This window comes from Penicillium taxi (genome assembly GCF_028828555.1).
Source record: "Penicillium taxi strain IBT 34144 chromosome Unknown utg000006l_segment0_segment0, whole genome shotgun sequence".
NCBI lineage: Eukaryota > Fungi > Ascomycota > Eurotiomycetes > Eurotiales > Aspergillaceae > Penicillium > Penicillium taxi.
This window is the reverse complement of record NW_026643208.1, coordinates 77,192-92,010: the sequence shown is the minus strand read 5'-3', so window position 1 is coordinate 92,010 and position 14,819 is coordinate 77,192. Positions and strand designations below refer to the sequence as shown.

Here is a 14,819-nt window from a genome sequence, read left to right as displayed (position 1 = left end):
TGGGCGTGGAGACTTTGGAGTTTTTTATTTAGCTCAGACTAGTAGCATATGTTATCGGGGAAGTGTCAGGTATGTCTTCGATTGTCGGGCAGATATAGATCCAACCCCAACACGTCGAGGTTGAAACGTGCACAATTAGCGTTGCACGACAAAAGGAAATAGAATCAGAGCGACATGGGAGCTTCAAATCCGATTGCAATTAAAGAAAGGACAGAATAGCCGGGAAGCCGATGACGATCAGATAGATCGCACGTGACCGTTATTAATTGCACGTGCTGATAAGGATAAGCCCAAAAATTTCCAATTTCAAGTTCTTTAATTTGACTTGCCCATGTGAAAAATGGCTTCGACAGAAACTGCGCCCGCACGCGCCCAAAACTTGTCTACACTCCTTGAGAGTCTTACATCATGTCTGAACAGCGCCGCCTCCTCCCTACCTGCATCTAGCAAGGATGCCTCTTCAAGTGCTTCGATTGAGCCTCCGAAAGACGGTATCTCCCTTCTCGATACGAAAAGCGAAATTCTTCTTTCATACCTGCAAAATCTTGTTTTCTTGATCGTTTTCCAACTGCGAAAGGCCAACCAGAGTTCTGACGATGAGGAGACAAACGATAATTCCTTCCGCGATGAAGCCGTGAAAAAGTTAACTGAGCTTCGAGTCTTCCTGGATCGCGGTGTCCGTCCATTGGAAGGAAGACTTAAATATCAAATCGACAAAGTCGTCAAGGCGGCAGGAGATGCTGAGCTTGTAGAGCGTCCGGCTAAGAAATCGATCAAGAAGAATGCTGGTGCCGAAGGCTCAGATGAGGGAGATAGTGACGAGGACGATATGGATGAGATGGCATACCGACCCAATGTCGCAGCATTTTCAAAGGCCAAGGCGGAGGAGGCACAGCCGCGCGCGAAATTCGATCCTGAGACACCAAACGACGGGATCTACCGACCACCTAGAATCATGCCCACTGCTCTTCCTACGAGAGAAAAGAGCGACCGTGAAGACCGCCGACCGCGTCGATCCAACGTCATTGACGAATTCGTCAGCGCTGAGATGTCCTCCGCACCTATGGCTGAGCCCAGTATCGGTAGCACAATTATCGCTGGCGGCAGACAGACCAAGTCTAAGAAGGACCGGGAGTATGAAGCCGAACGAACGACGTACGAGGAAAACAACTTCGTTCGCCTACCCAAAGAGACTAAGAAGGCCATGGCGAAGCGACTGGGTGGTGGCCGGGGAGAGTCTACATTTGGAGGTGACGAGTGGAAGGGACTCACTGAGGGAGCCGATCGCATCGAGCGTCTTACTCGACGAGCCAAGAATGGCAGCACTGCCTTGGAGAAGAGCCGAAAGAGAAAGGCAAACGAAGGTCAACGCGGTGACGGTGTGGGAGTTGGCGAAATCTTCGATAAGCGGAGAAAGAAGATCGATAGCTGGAAGCATTAGATCTGCTATCGAATTTTATTTACGGTTGGAAAATTGGATCGGAGTTGGCATGGACAAAATGTGGCTTATAGTCAAGAGAATCTATGCATATCTCTGAAATGCATCGACCTGCAGTATGAGATCTTATCATGCATAACTATCTAAGATCACCTTGAACGAACGAGTTACTATGTAGCTGATAGTCTACTTAAAATAGAATCAAGCCCTAATTGTTCAAATTTTGACATGTGAAAAGGTATGATGTCATTGACCAACAATCTAGCAAAAGCAGTTCAAAGTTGATATCCACTGTTCTTCCTTAACTTCATCTTGAATCGTTGTTGATTATGGAGAACCCAGGTATATACTCTTCGAATCATCTCATCATTGACCAATTACTAAATAGGATCTCAGTAAATGAAATCCCGGTGGTGATTCGTCTGCTCACCCAATCCACGCCCTCGTTACAAGACAAAGCCTTAGACCGTTTTTTCACTCGCAATGCCGAATTCATTCATCCTTTCTGTCGAGTTCCCAGCTTCGAGGGAAGTCGATGGTACATCATGAAGATCTTCCAATGGTACAAGATCATGTCACCACGGATTGAGTTGGAAATTCATTCAGTTGGTGAGCAACGTCATTCTTTTTCTGATACTTCGTAGGACTAACGAGATATCTAGCTTTTGATGAGAATAACCTCAAGCTATACGTCGACATGTCTCAAGTATTTTCTATCTGGCTCGTTCCGTTCCACGTTGCACCCGTGTCTCTTACGACTGTGTTGAATCTCACGACCGATCCCTCTCACAGCGACGCCTCTCACAGTGACGCTCCAACTAATGGCGATAATACACTGTACTACATCACGAAGCAGCAAGATCTATATCAAACATCCGAGTTTGTCAAGTTCCTCCTGCCGCATGTGGGTCATTGGTTGGTTCTGGGCTGGCAATTGATCGCTTCCTTGTTTTGTCTCTTTGGCGTCACTTTGTTTTGGCCTATTCTTTGGCTGGAGGAGAATAATTATCTGCCTGCTTTCATTTCTCGAGGGAATTTGGCCTGTGATATTGGAAACAGCGTTCCAGAGATTAAGAAGGATTGAAATAAACCTTGAGAGAAGGCTCCTATCATTAACTGCACACTGCAGCCACAAAGAGATATTCAATTTTTTTTAATAGTTTAGTTCATAAAATCCATCGCTACTGTTATTACGAGCGAGATATATTGACGATCGTGAGCATCATGGGTTCATGTTATCTACCACACTCACATCTGCTTACCCAAACTTCTCGTCAAATATCCACCGCGCGGTTTAGTTAGTCTTGCGCTGCTTAAGAAGCTCGCTGCGGAATGAATTCTCTTGCTCAACCACCATCAAGGGCAAGGATCGACCAATGCCAAATATGACGAATAGAGCCCACTTCCAGCGGAAAGGATTGACAGCAATGACGAAAATGTACCAGTAAATCAACTCGGAATAGGTGAAAAATTCAAAGGCTTTGGTAGGCGCCATCTTCTTCATGAGCCGAGTGAAATCGATCCATGTCTTCATCCGCTCTTCCGTGGGGCAGGCCAAGGGGTCGGTGATGAACATGATTAAGAACCGAGTGTAGATACCTATGTGCATATTTCCAACCGTTCCGATGGCATCGACGTATGTGCTGTTGTTCGCACAGATGTCAGGGTACTTGGGTGGGAAGACCTGAAGGTACCAATTGGGCGGACTGTACGGCTCTTCAAAGGCCTCCTCTGGGAGGAATTTAAGAGAAGGTCGCTTGAATCCAGTTGCCATGACAATTACGTCTGCTTCCACTAGCTTTTCATTGCCAGGACCTCCCTTGGGTACTCCTTGAGCTCGGTGGTTGAAAATCACGCCATGATCTTCGACTGAGACAATATCGCCCCGCAACCAATGGGCTTTTCCAGCCCGAATTTGCTCAAATAGCTCGGAATTAGCCATGGGAGTTTCAGTAAAGATGCCATCGCTGACGGGAGAAATATCCTGGAGATCACGGTAGAAGAACTTGCGTAGTAGTCCCTCTGGGATCCAGGAAAGCGCAGTTTCCTGGCCAAAGATATTGCAAGCTAGTAACGATTGAACTAGAACGTTACGTGGGATAATCCACTTGTCGGACCGCGACAAAACATCGATCTCTCCCGCGCCAGATTTGACGGCAAACTCTAGAGCCTCAATGGCACTCGCACCACCTCCCACTATCAAGACTTTCTTGCCTGTCACCTCTTTGCCGTCCAGATTGGACGAATGATAGATCTGACCCTTGAATTTCTCCTGTTCTGGTAAGGGAGGCTTCTTTGGATCTCCACAGACACCAACAGCCGCCAAGACACCGTCGAACCGACCGAACTGGCCTTCATCATCGTTGATGACCCATTTGCCATTCTTTGTTTTCTCAACGGAACTCACAGGAGTCTCAAAGACGGTGCGTCTCTCCAGATCATATCGTTTCCAGAGCTGAACTACCTGCTCTTGAATCTGTGCTTGTGTAGGATAGGCACTGTTGTAGTGGACTGAGGGATGGAACCGGTACATAAGACTATGAACTTGGAGTCCAGAAGTGGAATTGACTCGCTGAAATAAATCAGTATCATGGTTAACATCTCGGAGAAAGCATAGCACTTACGCTCCAGATTCCGCCCAGACCTTGGTCTTGAGTTCTAGATTCGAAGATCTGCACATCAAAGCCATGACCAACAAGGTGGGCAGCTGAGGAGATGCCGGTCAAACCAGCACCAATTACTGCAACCCTTTTGCGGGGAATATCGGGATTATTCGTTGATGGAGGTGGTGGAACGGGTGAGAATATGTATGACAGCAGTGCTTGTAAGATTCGATAAGACCAGGTAAAGATTGTGACAAATGGGTGCCAGAAGAGGGCCAAGATAGGTGGTTGAGCCATGATGGAAGAATGAAAAAAGAAGAATGTCTGGAGAAGGAAGTAGTTCTTATGTATAGATACTCGATTTCCATGTGATAGGACGATGACATCATGTCACTCTAGTCTCCACAAACCGTCATCGTTAGATCTGGATTTGATATTTGGAAATTGAGAATTGCCTTGGAATTACTATTAATCTGGATCTAACATGACATAAATCAGACTAGCTAATTAGTTAGTTCCACTCGTGGATCTGGGCAAGGGGATCTAAGCCCTATACTCCATCCGGACTGTATAATGCATGAAAATAATTATCCGATTGGCGACCCGATACTACGAACCTTGGAAGTTGGAACTGTGTGCGGTATCGCGGATGTCAATCTGATTATGCTAGGGAGTCTTCAAGATCTCCGCCAGAAAGCAGATTTCAACGTTGCACCTGGGCAGGGAAGAGCTAGCTATAGGTAGTACGATTGCTCAAGCCGTATATTACTAGGCAAGATCATACCTAGGTGCCATTTGAAGATTGCAATCCTACCGTGACTCCATGAGTAGGTAACAGTTTCAAAGACATTCAATAGTCATCCAAAAATCAAGATTAATATGTAAATGTTGAATGAAGACAACAGAACAGAGGCGGTGAGGGGCTCTTTTATTCTGCCGCCTGATCTCCATAATCACAGGTCCAACTCTGAGTTCCACTTTCACTTCTTTCAATTTCGAACTCCAGTATGTACTTGCCAGCGTAGCTACCTGGATGCGCTTGAACAACCTTACACTATGGTTGAATGCTGTGCCTTCACTTAAACGTTTGATCTGCTCATTTTCTAGATTCTAGACATGGCGACTCAAACCCCAGTCTTAGATGAATTCATTGCCGGTGTCGCTGCGATTATTCGGAGCCGAGATGGCACCAAGCTACAGGACTTTCTCCAAATTGAACCCCCTCTCTCAGAAATTTACAATCGAATGATCCTGGAACTGCGCCAACAATACCCACCCGGGCCTCAGAGCGACAATGACTTACTGAAGCGATGCGAAGCCCTTATTCCACACCCCAAGAATGCTTCCCCATGGCTGTCTTTTCAGACTTTCATGAAACTCTACTTCACGTTCTTGCGCGATGTCAATGTGGAAAACTTGCTCGAGACATACAACCTGCTGAAAGTGTTGGTGAAGTAAGTAAAAATGAAAGCAGTATATTGAAGGAGGGGGCTAATTAGCTATAGTCAATGTGTATTGTCTCTTGGAGATAGCCAGATGGGAGTCATCGTTTTACCCACCGTCCTTCACCTTTCAAAGGTACTCGCAAAATTGGCAATGGGACTCGACCGGCGGCCCGAGTTGATCGCGCACCTTCTACATATGGGGAGTGCTATAGATCAGGAAAACGTGGAAAAAGTCACATTGGTAGAGCAGTCAGCCAATGTGGTACGTGAGGCCTTCATTAAGTGCTTGACGGATCGCAGCGGCTCTGTGGGTATTCATGGGAAGCCAGAGGGCAAACGGATTGGAATTTACCTTTTAGCAAACTTGTGTTTGAAGTTACTTTTCCAGGTTTGTCACTCAGTCCCTTGATAATTTTCACCGAACTCATCTAAATTTTATTCCAGTGTGGGAAACTGCGCAACGCTGAGCAAATGTTCGCCAGTATCAGTGCCCAGTCCCCTCCCCTGGTTCACTTCCCTGCTTCGCAACGAGTCACCTACCTCTACTACCTTGGACGCTATCTTTTCTCCAACAACCTCTTTTATCCTGCCGCTATTGCCCTGCAGGCGGCCTACAACCAATGCCATGGTCTGGCACTGAATCAACGACGTCTGATCCTCTCATACCTCATCCCGTGCAATATCGTGATGGGAAGATTTCCATCCCAGGCATTACTCCAGCGACCAGAAGCTCAAGGACTGTCGGTGCATTTTGAGCCGGTATGCCGCTTGATCATCCGCGGAGATTACCTTGCATTTCGAGAACACCTCTCTCTGAGCTCTCCGGCTGCACAGTGGTTTTCACGGAAGGGGATTCTGTTGACTCTACGTAACCGATGTGAAATTTTGGTGTGGCGCGCCTTTTGTCGCAAGGTTTTCGTTCTTGGTGGTTTCAATATCGACCCGCAGGCGCAGGCGCAGCGTGGTCCTCCGCCTTTCATTTATCTCCAACAACTTGTTGCAGCCACCCAATGGCTCAAAGTACGACACAATATATCGAACACAAATGACACGTCGCTTCTATCTCCATCCTACGGCGCGCAGACTATTTACCAGCCCTCAGACCCTGACTATACTGGGACGATAGAAAGTGACGGTCAGTCTCGTGAGGACGTTGAGGGTAGCATAATGCAAACCTACGGAGATTTTCTCGCTCCAGATGGCACTTTCAACGCAGTTGGACAGTGGCAGAAAAACATGTCCGGACATCTGGTTGAATCCAACCCCAGACCAGATTATGAAGGATGTGAATTCAATCCATATGCCCATAGCTTGGGGGAGTCAGAACTCCTCATGTCTGAAATTGAATCCATTCTCGCCTCTTTGCTTACCCAGGGGCTGATCTGGGGCTATCTAACTCATAGAAATGCTCGGTTCGCCATACCCGGTGCTCGGTCGCGGGGTGCACTGCCCACCGGATTCCCCAATGTTTGGATGACGATATCGGCTAGAGAAAAAGAGAATGAGAGTGTTCCTGGATGGGTTCAACCTCCTCCACCGAGTATTATGGGTGCGGCTTTCGGCGGAGGAGGCCGTGTGGTCAATCTGCAAGGGGCACGCGCAGTCGGAGTGCAATAATATTTTAAGTCTATAAATAGTATGTTTATTCACGTCGTACGAAATAACCTTAAGAACCAGATATTATGTGTTGATGTGGTGATGGCCTCAGGAGTATATAGTATAGGACCTGTGTAAATGGGGTAAGATCTCCGATATATCGATGCACGCTACCGCGAAAAAGAAGTCAATTCCCTGTACGGAGTATTTGAAATGACCCTTTCAGATCTACTTTGTATATAATATGATTGCCACGCAGGATTACAAGAGATAAGCTCTATTCCAGAACAAGCGCTAACAACCCCACTTGTCTCCACTCTTCCCTCGAAAGGCATTAGTTTGCGATCGATGCAAAAGATGGGAAGCACTTTGCGATCAATGATACCATTGATAAGTGAATCTAGAAAGTACATGCGAAGTAGTCCCACATTTTCTGTTCTATTTAATGAGAGTCTCGAGGTCTGTATTGCAGTGTCTGTATTGCAGTACACCAACCCACTACCAACCTGAAGATGAATCCGTCCAAAATTGTTCGCGTAGGAGCTGTTCAAGCAGAGCCAGTCTGGCTTGATCTGAACGGCAGTGTTGACAAAACTATTGGCCTCATCGAGGAGGCAGCCTCGGACGGGGTCCAAGTACTTGGGTTTCCCGAGGTATGGATTCCTGGATATCCTTGGTAAGATCCCCTCATTGAATAATTGAATATCATATTTTAACAACCTTCTGGGTCTAGGAGTATGTGGACAGCTCCAGTTATCAGCAATGGACACATTATTCACGACTACATGGCAAACTCAATGGAACGGGATTCAGAACAAATGCGCCGTATCCAAGCCGCAGTGAAGAAAGCCGGCATGTTTGTTGTCCTTGGGTATAGCGAGCGAGAAGGTGGCAGCTTGTATATGGCACAGTCATTTATCTCGCCCGAGGGAGAAATCGTCAATCATCGCCGCAAGATCAAGCCGACACATATCGAACGTACCATCTGGGGCGATGGCCAAGCTGAATCGCTCCAGTGTGTGGCTGACTCCCCCTTTGGTAAAATCGGCGGTCTTAACTGCTGGGAGCATCTCCAGCCACTTCTCAGGTACAACGAATACTCGCAAGGAGTACAGATCCACGTTGCAAGCTGGCCGGCTGAATTTGAAATGCCAGACCCGGCCAAGATTAGCTGGCTCTACCATGAGACCGGAGAGGCGAGTTATCGAGCGAGTCAGTTTATGGCAATTGAAGGCCAGTGCTTTGTGCTAGTAGCTTCTCAGATCTTGACCGAGAAAAACCTCGAGAAGAATAATCTGACTGGAAATCCAGTCACCAAGACGCCTGGTGGAGGATTCTCCATGATTTTTGGCCCTGATGGAAAGCCTCTTTGCGAGCCAATTGATGCAGGGGCCGAGGCGATTCTAACGGCGAACGTTGACCTTCGAGACATTGACTATCCTAAGGCATTTATTGATGTTGTGGGCCACTATGCTCGACCAGATCTACTCAGTCTACTGGTGAACCCTAAGGAGGCTAAGCATGTAACTATAATGAAGTAGTTCATATTAAGTTAATTTTGTCAAATAAACCATGGGACTGCAGTTTTTGAATCCAGAAATAAAATATCCCACCAGTTCAGACGACTAGATTCCTTACTCCCCTTTACACATCCTGCAGCCAAGTCGACTTGCTTCCAGAATGATTGTATAATATTTCTGAGGACAAAGACATTGCCAATTTTGCGTGCCTCGTCCATGCGGTCCAGCGTGTGAAGGATTATCAATCTTTGATCGTCGTTCTCCGCTTCAGAAGCAATGACAAATAAAGGCCACGGACTGGTGCAGACTTTGAGGCTGCTTAGTATTTGAAACGCTTGCTGAAGATAAGAAGTTCTCTCTTCGTGTCTTTTCAAATAGAGTGCACAAACTCGTTGGTGATATAACAAGGCTGCGAGACGGTATAGCTCTGCGGTACACCATATCCTGCTATGTTGCTCAGTATTGACATTCTGAACTATCAGGCTGTCTATCGGATCCAAGGACTGCTTCATGCATATCAGTTTTCGCTCTAAATTAAATATTTCGGCCATATCGAGAGTTTCTGTGGTAATAGTGCAGCGCATTTTATTCAGGCTGTGAATTGCGTCCAATACTCCGAGAGAGCATCCGAGTGATCCAATAACCTAAGAATAAGAGTCAGCTGGAGTGATACAGTAGCTATTGCAAATAAACACACAATAGAGTCATCATAATTGTCATCTTTGAGAAGATCAATAGAAGACGAGTTGTGTTTGATAATCTCAGAGGGTCGACTGAAAGCACCGAGGACTTCGTGGTAGGTCAACCACGTATGAAGAAACTGAGAGCATAGTTTTCCCTTGAAAGTATCATTTATATGGAGAGACATTGTCCTGGCGCCGTTTAAATACGAGTGCCAGTTTCCCTCTGTTTCGTCGAAGACCTGCATTTCATCGTTAGATATCTGACTCCATACATTGAGGAATGGAGGAAAATACTCATACACTGTAAACACAAAGCATCATCGATGCAGCCAGCTGTGAGTTTAAAGCTGCCTCATCACTGGCGTTTTCGTATGATAGCGATGATGCGAGAGAGCGCACAGCCTTAGCCTTAAACGGCAGGGCAGCTGTGGCTCCGCATTTATGAAAAGCCGATACAGCAAGAATGGCGTTACGTAAAGCCTCTGAAGCATGACCAACAGATGCAAGAGCCATCGGAATAATTTCGGAGCGAAACCCATTGCTCGTGTCGATTGTTGATATCATGCGTGATATTCGGTCCTCGTCTGGTAAGTCAGAACATTAGCGGGAAGTGAATAGGAAAGTTTGTGCAGCCTGCCATAGCTGTGTATATCAGTATACTCACAGTATTGTAGAAGGCTTGTCTCATCGCCGAGAAAATTTGGGAACGTAGAAGGCCGAATGAAAAGGCATTGGGCGGTGGTGCGATCGATTATATTATTGACATTGGGCCAGTAATGTTGCCGTAGATCATCAAAAGTTGTGTTGATCAGTTGCAGCCCAGAGAACTTCAACCGAATTAAAGATTGACGAGAAAATTGACTAGGAGTTATAGATGATTCATAGGGCGCATGCCTTCTCCTTTTGTCTGGCTTATCCGGCCAAACCAGACGTAGTCCATAGCCAAGACACTCCCTTTCACTGCGTTGGCAATTTTTGCATGGAAATGAAGTTCTATCACACCAAATCTTACGCCCTATGCTCCAAAGAGAAGCCATAGATCAGCCTACGCGAGTCTTAATTGGGGTGGGACCAACGTACTTTTGCATGTCCAACATCCTCGTTCTGCCTTACTGAGTGGAATTGGGGTTACCCTGAGCTTTGAATCATTTGACGCCTTGTTCATATTCAAAGTCTAGGACTTTAGGTAATAGGCCCTGGCAAAGCACAGCTTACCTTTACTCCATAAGGCAATGTCGTGAGTGGGAATGAAGCGCTAAGCGATAAGCGATAAGCTGATTAACCTAATTAGGAAGGTCCATCCATCCTCCAGAGCTTGCCCGAATTGGGTAAGGTCAAGGCTAGAGAGTTGTTTATCTACTGTGGACCTTGTAAAAAGAAAGGCTGAATTTCAACATTTGAAGGTTGAAATTGAGACCCACTGCTCCTCGACCCCTGAGTCCCTGGCTCACACAGTTAGACCCCGGCCCCCAAGAGGGACAATTTGTGGTTTGGCAGATATACACAGTAAATGATGATGTGTGTTACTATTTAAGTGACATATTCATGGTAATATTATCAGAAACAACAGCCCAGTCCTGGCAAGTCACTAGTAACTCTTGGATAGTGACGATGAAATCGCTTTCGTCGGGTCCGGCGAACTCCATCACCGCAAACCCATCGTCAACATTAGTAATAATGGATACAGTTGATTCCGGTGACTTATACCTCCTGGCTGCAATACGAGTGGTACCGGCTACTGGTAAAGGGGAGGGGAAGTCATGCCAAGGCCTTGAAATATAAGCACGCGTGAGAGGGACAGGGGCATCGCGCTACGCAATTTGCAAATACCACCGTCACTATAGTCGACATGACAATTTAACTTCCGAATTATCCCTGGTGATGGTGTTCACAGTGGATGGTCAGCGATTGGTAATATCGAATGAAGCAGTACAAATTTCTTATGTCTCTTTTTCGGTGTAGGAATCTGAACAAAGCCGTCCAAAATAACGTGTATTAGTAGGCTATATGGCAGTCTGTAGCCAAATAGGGTTCTACTGCTGATTGATGTGTGCATAATAACCGGAACTGGATCCAACCAAAGAAGAAGTCCAGGCTAGAGGTTGTGGTTCGTATCTATTAACTAATTAAGTAATGGTCCTATTTAGAAGCGAAATATAACTCACTTTTGTCAGAGTGCTTTGGAATGAAGCTTGAAGTTCCCCAGTCCTGTCTTGACAAGCTATTTGTTCAATCGCACTATATTGGCGGCGACATCACCCGCTGATAGGGCTTGATTCAGCTTAAGTTTTGTCGATGTCGATTAACAGAAGCCCTGAGTCAGAAGGCCAAGATCCATGCACTTCCACCTGAGTGGAGCGCACTTTTGTCGTGTCATACGAGCTGGGCCACTCAGGGCTGATAGAGAGCTGTTACTGTCCGGATCATCGTCGCCAGCGTGCTTTGAGATTGTAGTAAGCCCGGAGCAGTAAATCAGAACAAGGAGTTTCATCAAACACCGAAGATAGAGAAAGAAAAAAAAGAAAGAAGAGGGGATGGAAAAGTAGATAGAAGATTGGAATGAGTGAATAGAGAGATAGAGTGTATTATACCTGAAAAAGCAGATATGAAGGAACAAACACTATAGGAAGTATCATAAATGAAACGAAACTGAGAATTAGAGTGAGACTCATAGAAATGATGAACGTTGAGGGAAATGAAGAAGTGACTGGTAACAGCAATGGTATACATGATTGAATAATAGCAGCTTTGATTAAATGAGGAGCCTTAAAGTCTCAACAGTCTGCATGCATCTTCATGCCCATTTCCCTCTCTTCATTTGTTTCTTCTATTCTCACCTCCCTAGTTTTTCTCTTCAAAGGAAACACGCCACATCCGTGACCTTTTAATTACTCACAAAAAATGGTTTGCGACACCTGTGACAGCAGTCAGTCGAGTCGAGGTATGTTGTTGCCCACCGCGCCTAGCTGATTGGGACCACAAGTTAATCTGTCTCAAATGAGAAGCTCTTCGTGCTAGAATCAACGAGTACATGGAGTTACTTGGCCTTCCTGATGATGTTCCGCGCCGTAGTGAAGATACTCCCCGTGCTGATACCATTATTGCTACATCTGCCGTTGTTACCTCTGACGTCAATGGCCCTGACCCTGCCGTCACCGACCCTGCCGTTATCGACCTTGCTGCTTTGGAATCTGTCCTTGATGGTGTTATTACCACCGTTACTGACGCCTCCAAATTCTAAGAGGATGGCTACTTGGGAAAGGAGCTGAGGGTGGTAGATATCAAAACATGGTCTAGCAAATCAAAAAGATATAAATTTGTCACTTGGATTACAGTAATTAAAATTAATGTATTGAAATGAACAGCGAGAGAGAAAAAGAAAGAGACAGAGAAATCTTCACATGATCAAGGTAGTTTCAGTTGCCGTCTCGCAAGTGACTTGCCTGTAGTCAGAAGCTCTTGAGGGAACCATTCCAAGGCTCTACTCAGTGTAAACACAGCTGTTTGGGTTGGAGTTGGTGCCAACACGGGCAACAATACCTGTTTAGTAGTCGGTCAGAGAGAACAGGACTTTATAATAAATTTAGAGTGGAAGTAATAACTTACCGACACAATCCTTGTTCTGTCCTGGGTTTGAGACTCCAGCATCTGCCCAGATAGACCAAGAGCCTTCAATACTGTTTGGGCAAGCAATCAAATCCTTTCCACCAAACTGCAAGTATGACTCAGAGATAGCCCAGCCGGTGAGTTCTCCATTAGAGGAGACCTCATCACTGTCAGAAGTGTATTTGATAATACCCTGGCCTATTTATTGATGCTTAAATTAGTTTCAATTCAACTAGAATGGATGGAACACAATTCAACCTACCCATTCCAGAACTGTCGACGTAAAACTTCTGGGCAGCGGAATTGCCATCATTGTACAGATACAGAGCACCATTATCGATGTAGAAGGTGGCGGAGTTGATGTTATCAACCGATCCCTCACAAGTGGCGTTCTGGGTAGTCAGACCAGCGAGAAGGCTGCCCTTGGTCGCACCGAACGATTTGTACTGCACAGCTGAGCCTGAATCAATGGCCACGACATTGAAAGCGGTTTTTCCACTGGCGGTAGCTGGCAGAGCAACGGCGCTAGCTGCGAGAGTGGTGGCAACGATAATGTTCTTGAACTGCATGATGATTTTGCAAAGAAGGATGCTTGAAGAAAGATTTGTGGTAAATAGTAGGAGATAGTGTAAATTGATTTCTGGATGAGAAAAAATATGTAACAGAGCATTTGGCTGTCTTTATAGTTTTTTGGCCGATGTAGATCAATTTGCATAACTGCCCAATGTCTTACAATGCATAGTCAGCTAAAATTACGGTGATGACTTTAAAATCATGATGTTTAGGGCTGTGGGTCCATTTGATACAAAAACATTAGTTATCCTTATTGACTTCTTTTCGAGGCTCCTCATAGCATACTAAGTATGTATATTGTTTCAGAGCACAGACACCGTTGCAATTAATGAAGGTTGCCTTAAACCGCTGGAGCTAGAACAACTTTTGTGGCAAAAAAGGAGAATGCATCTACGGCGGAGCCTGGGTAGTTCTATCTTTAATTTAGGTAGACTTTCATGCTTCAACATTGAAGACTTCTAAATTCCGAAAAATATCAGTAACTATTTCATCATAAATATTCATCTACTAAAAGATTCAATGGCAATAAGACATGCAAATAACGGTGACCTCACATGGAAGTATGGATGGATGGAAGCTTCCGGAATCTAGTTGATTAAACGTGGAGTCCCTGTCGATCATTTCTAATATAAGCATGTCTCAGCTGATCATAGGATCGACATGTCTTTCATATGTAACTTCAACTCATTCACCTAATTGCGGGGAACATCAAGGGAAAGGGGCTGAGTTTACAGATGTAGAGTCTTTGAATAACCGTTGGCGTAAAACTAGTCCAATCTAGTTAGGATGTGATGATCATCTTAATTTGGCCTAGTGTAGTAACTACGATCGACATCTTAATTAGGGTGCTACGCAGATTAGCTGCTGTACGTAAAGCTAGGAGATATTATACTAATCCTGGGTGAAATTTTATTTTCCTATCATTAACGTATGTAATAGTAGATTATATGGCTATATCTATAAATATGGTCAAAATATCATTGGTTGAAGTTATCATATATATATATATATATATATATTTAGGGTGGTGGGTCCAATTCCAACCGTCCGGTAACATATTTTCCAAAACGGAGCCTGTGGAATGGCATCCGCACACAAGCCTTAAAATAGGCTCAACCAGCTAAAGTTTGGCTTATTTCCACGTGTTTCTTTCTTAATTTACACTTTAAAAGATACCAGCATGATTCGATCGGGCTCATATCAGGTGATCGTGCAGGCCGTTTTCCAAGACGAATCTTCTAACTTCCAAGCCACCTTCCTGCTTTCTTTACTGTATGAATTTTAGTATTATCCCGCTGATATATACCGTTATCCTGATTGTATGGCATAATGCCATTTTCTAGGGCTTTAATGAA

General features: G+C 45.2%; 8 protein-coding genes across 8 annotated transcripts; 5 read left to right on the top strand and 3 right to left on the bottom strand.

Moving 5' to 3' along the window:
- Positions 1-340: 340 nt before the first annotated feature.
- lcp5 (small subunit rRNA maturation protein LCP5) lies at positions 341-1,441 on the top strand (the record flags this gene model as incomplete). Its single annotated transcript, XM_057211819.1, has 1 exon — positions 341-1,441. The coding sequence occupies one exon, from the start codon at positions 341-343 to the stop codon at positions 1,439-1,441; it is 1,101 nt and encodes a 366-aa protein (XP_057058682.1).
- Positions 1,442-1,767: 326 nt separating this feature from the next.
- N7495_009167 (uncharacterized protein) lies at positions 1,768-2,522 on the top strand (the record flags this gene model as incomplete). Its single annotated transcript, XM_057211818.1, has 2 exons — positions 1,768-2,047; positions 2,101-2,522. 2 exons carry the CDS (start codon positions 1,768-1,770, stop codon positions 2,520-2,522), a joined length of 702 nt encoding a protein of 233 aa, XP_057058681.1.
- A 210-nt stretch (positions 2,523-2,732) lies between these two features.
- Positions 2,733-4,338, bottom strand: N7495_009166 (flavin-containing monooxygenase; the record flags this gene model as incomplete). The annotated part of the gene is made up of 2 exons (XM_057211817.1): positions 2,733-4,010; positions 4,063-4,338. The coding sequence occupies 2 exons, from the start codon at positions 4,336-4,338 to the stop codon at positions 2,733-2,735; spliced, it is 1,554 nt and encodes a 517-aa protein (XP_057058680.1).
- An 819-nt stretch (positions 4,339-5,157) lies between these two features.
- Positions 5,158-7,103, top strand: N7495_009165 (uncharacterized protein; the record flags this gene model as incomplete). The annotated part of the gene is made up of 3 exons (XM_057211816.1): positions 5,158-5,495; positions 5,547-5,874; positions 5,931-7,103. The coding sequence occupies 3 exons, from the start codon at positions 5,158-5,160 to the stop codon at positions 7,101-7,103; spliced, it is 1,839 nt and encodes a 612-aa protein (XP_057058679.1).
- Positions 7,104-7,594: 491 nt separating this feature from the next.
- On the top strand, positions 7,595-8,623 carry N7495_009164 (carbon-nitrogen hydrolase family protein; the record flags this gene model as incomplete). Its single annotated transcript, XM_057211815.1, has 2 exons — positions 7,595-7,758; positions 7,816-8,623. The coding sequence occupies 2 exons, from the start codon at positions 7,595-7,597 to the stop codon at positions 8,621-8,623; spliced, it is 972 nt and encodes a 323-aa protein (XP_057058678.1).
- A 20-nt stretch (positions 8,624-8,643) lies between these two features.
- On the bottom strand, positions 8,644-9,798 carry N7495_009163 (fungal specific transcription factor domain-containing protein; the record flags this gene model as incomplete). Its single annotated transcript, XM_057211814.1, has 3 exons — positions 8,644-9,246; positions 9,300-9,524; positions 9,586-9,798. 3 exons carry the CDS (start codon positions 9,796-9,798, stop codon positions 8,644-8,646), a joined length of 1,041 nt encoding a protein of 346 aa, XP_057058677.1.
- A 2,518-nt stretch (positions 9,799-12,316) lies between these two features.
- On the top strand, positions 12,317-12,526 carry N7495_009162 (uncharacterized protein; the record flags this gene model as incomplete). The annotated part of the gene is made up of 1 exon (XM_057211813.1): positions 12,317-12,526. The coding sequence occupies one exon, from the start codon at positions 12,317-12,319 to the stop codon at positions 12,524-12,526; it is 210 nt and encodes a 69-aa protein (XP_057058676.1).
- Positions 12,527-12,766: 240 nt separating this feature from the next.
- aspf34 (cell wall protein PhiA) lies at positions 12,767-13,460 on the bottom strand (the record flags this gene model as incomplete). The annotated part of the gene is made up of 3 exons (XM_057211812.1): positions 12,767-12,825; positions 12,892-13,089; positions 13,154-13,460. 3 exons carry the CDS (start codon positions 13,458-13,460, stop codon positions 12,767-12,769), a joined length of 564 nt encoding a protein of 187 aa, XP_057058675.1.
- Positions 13,461-14,819: the final 1,359 nt, after the last annotated feature.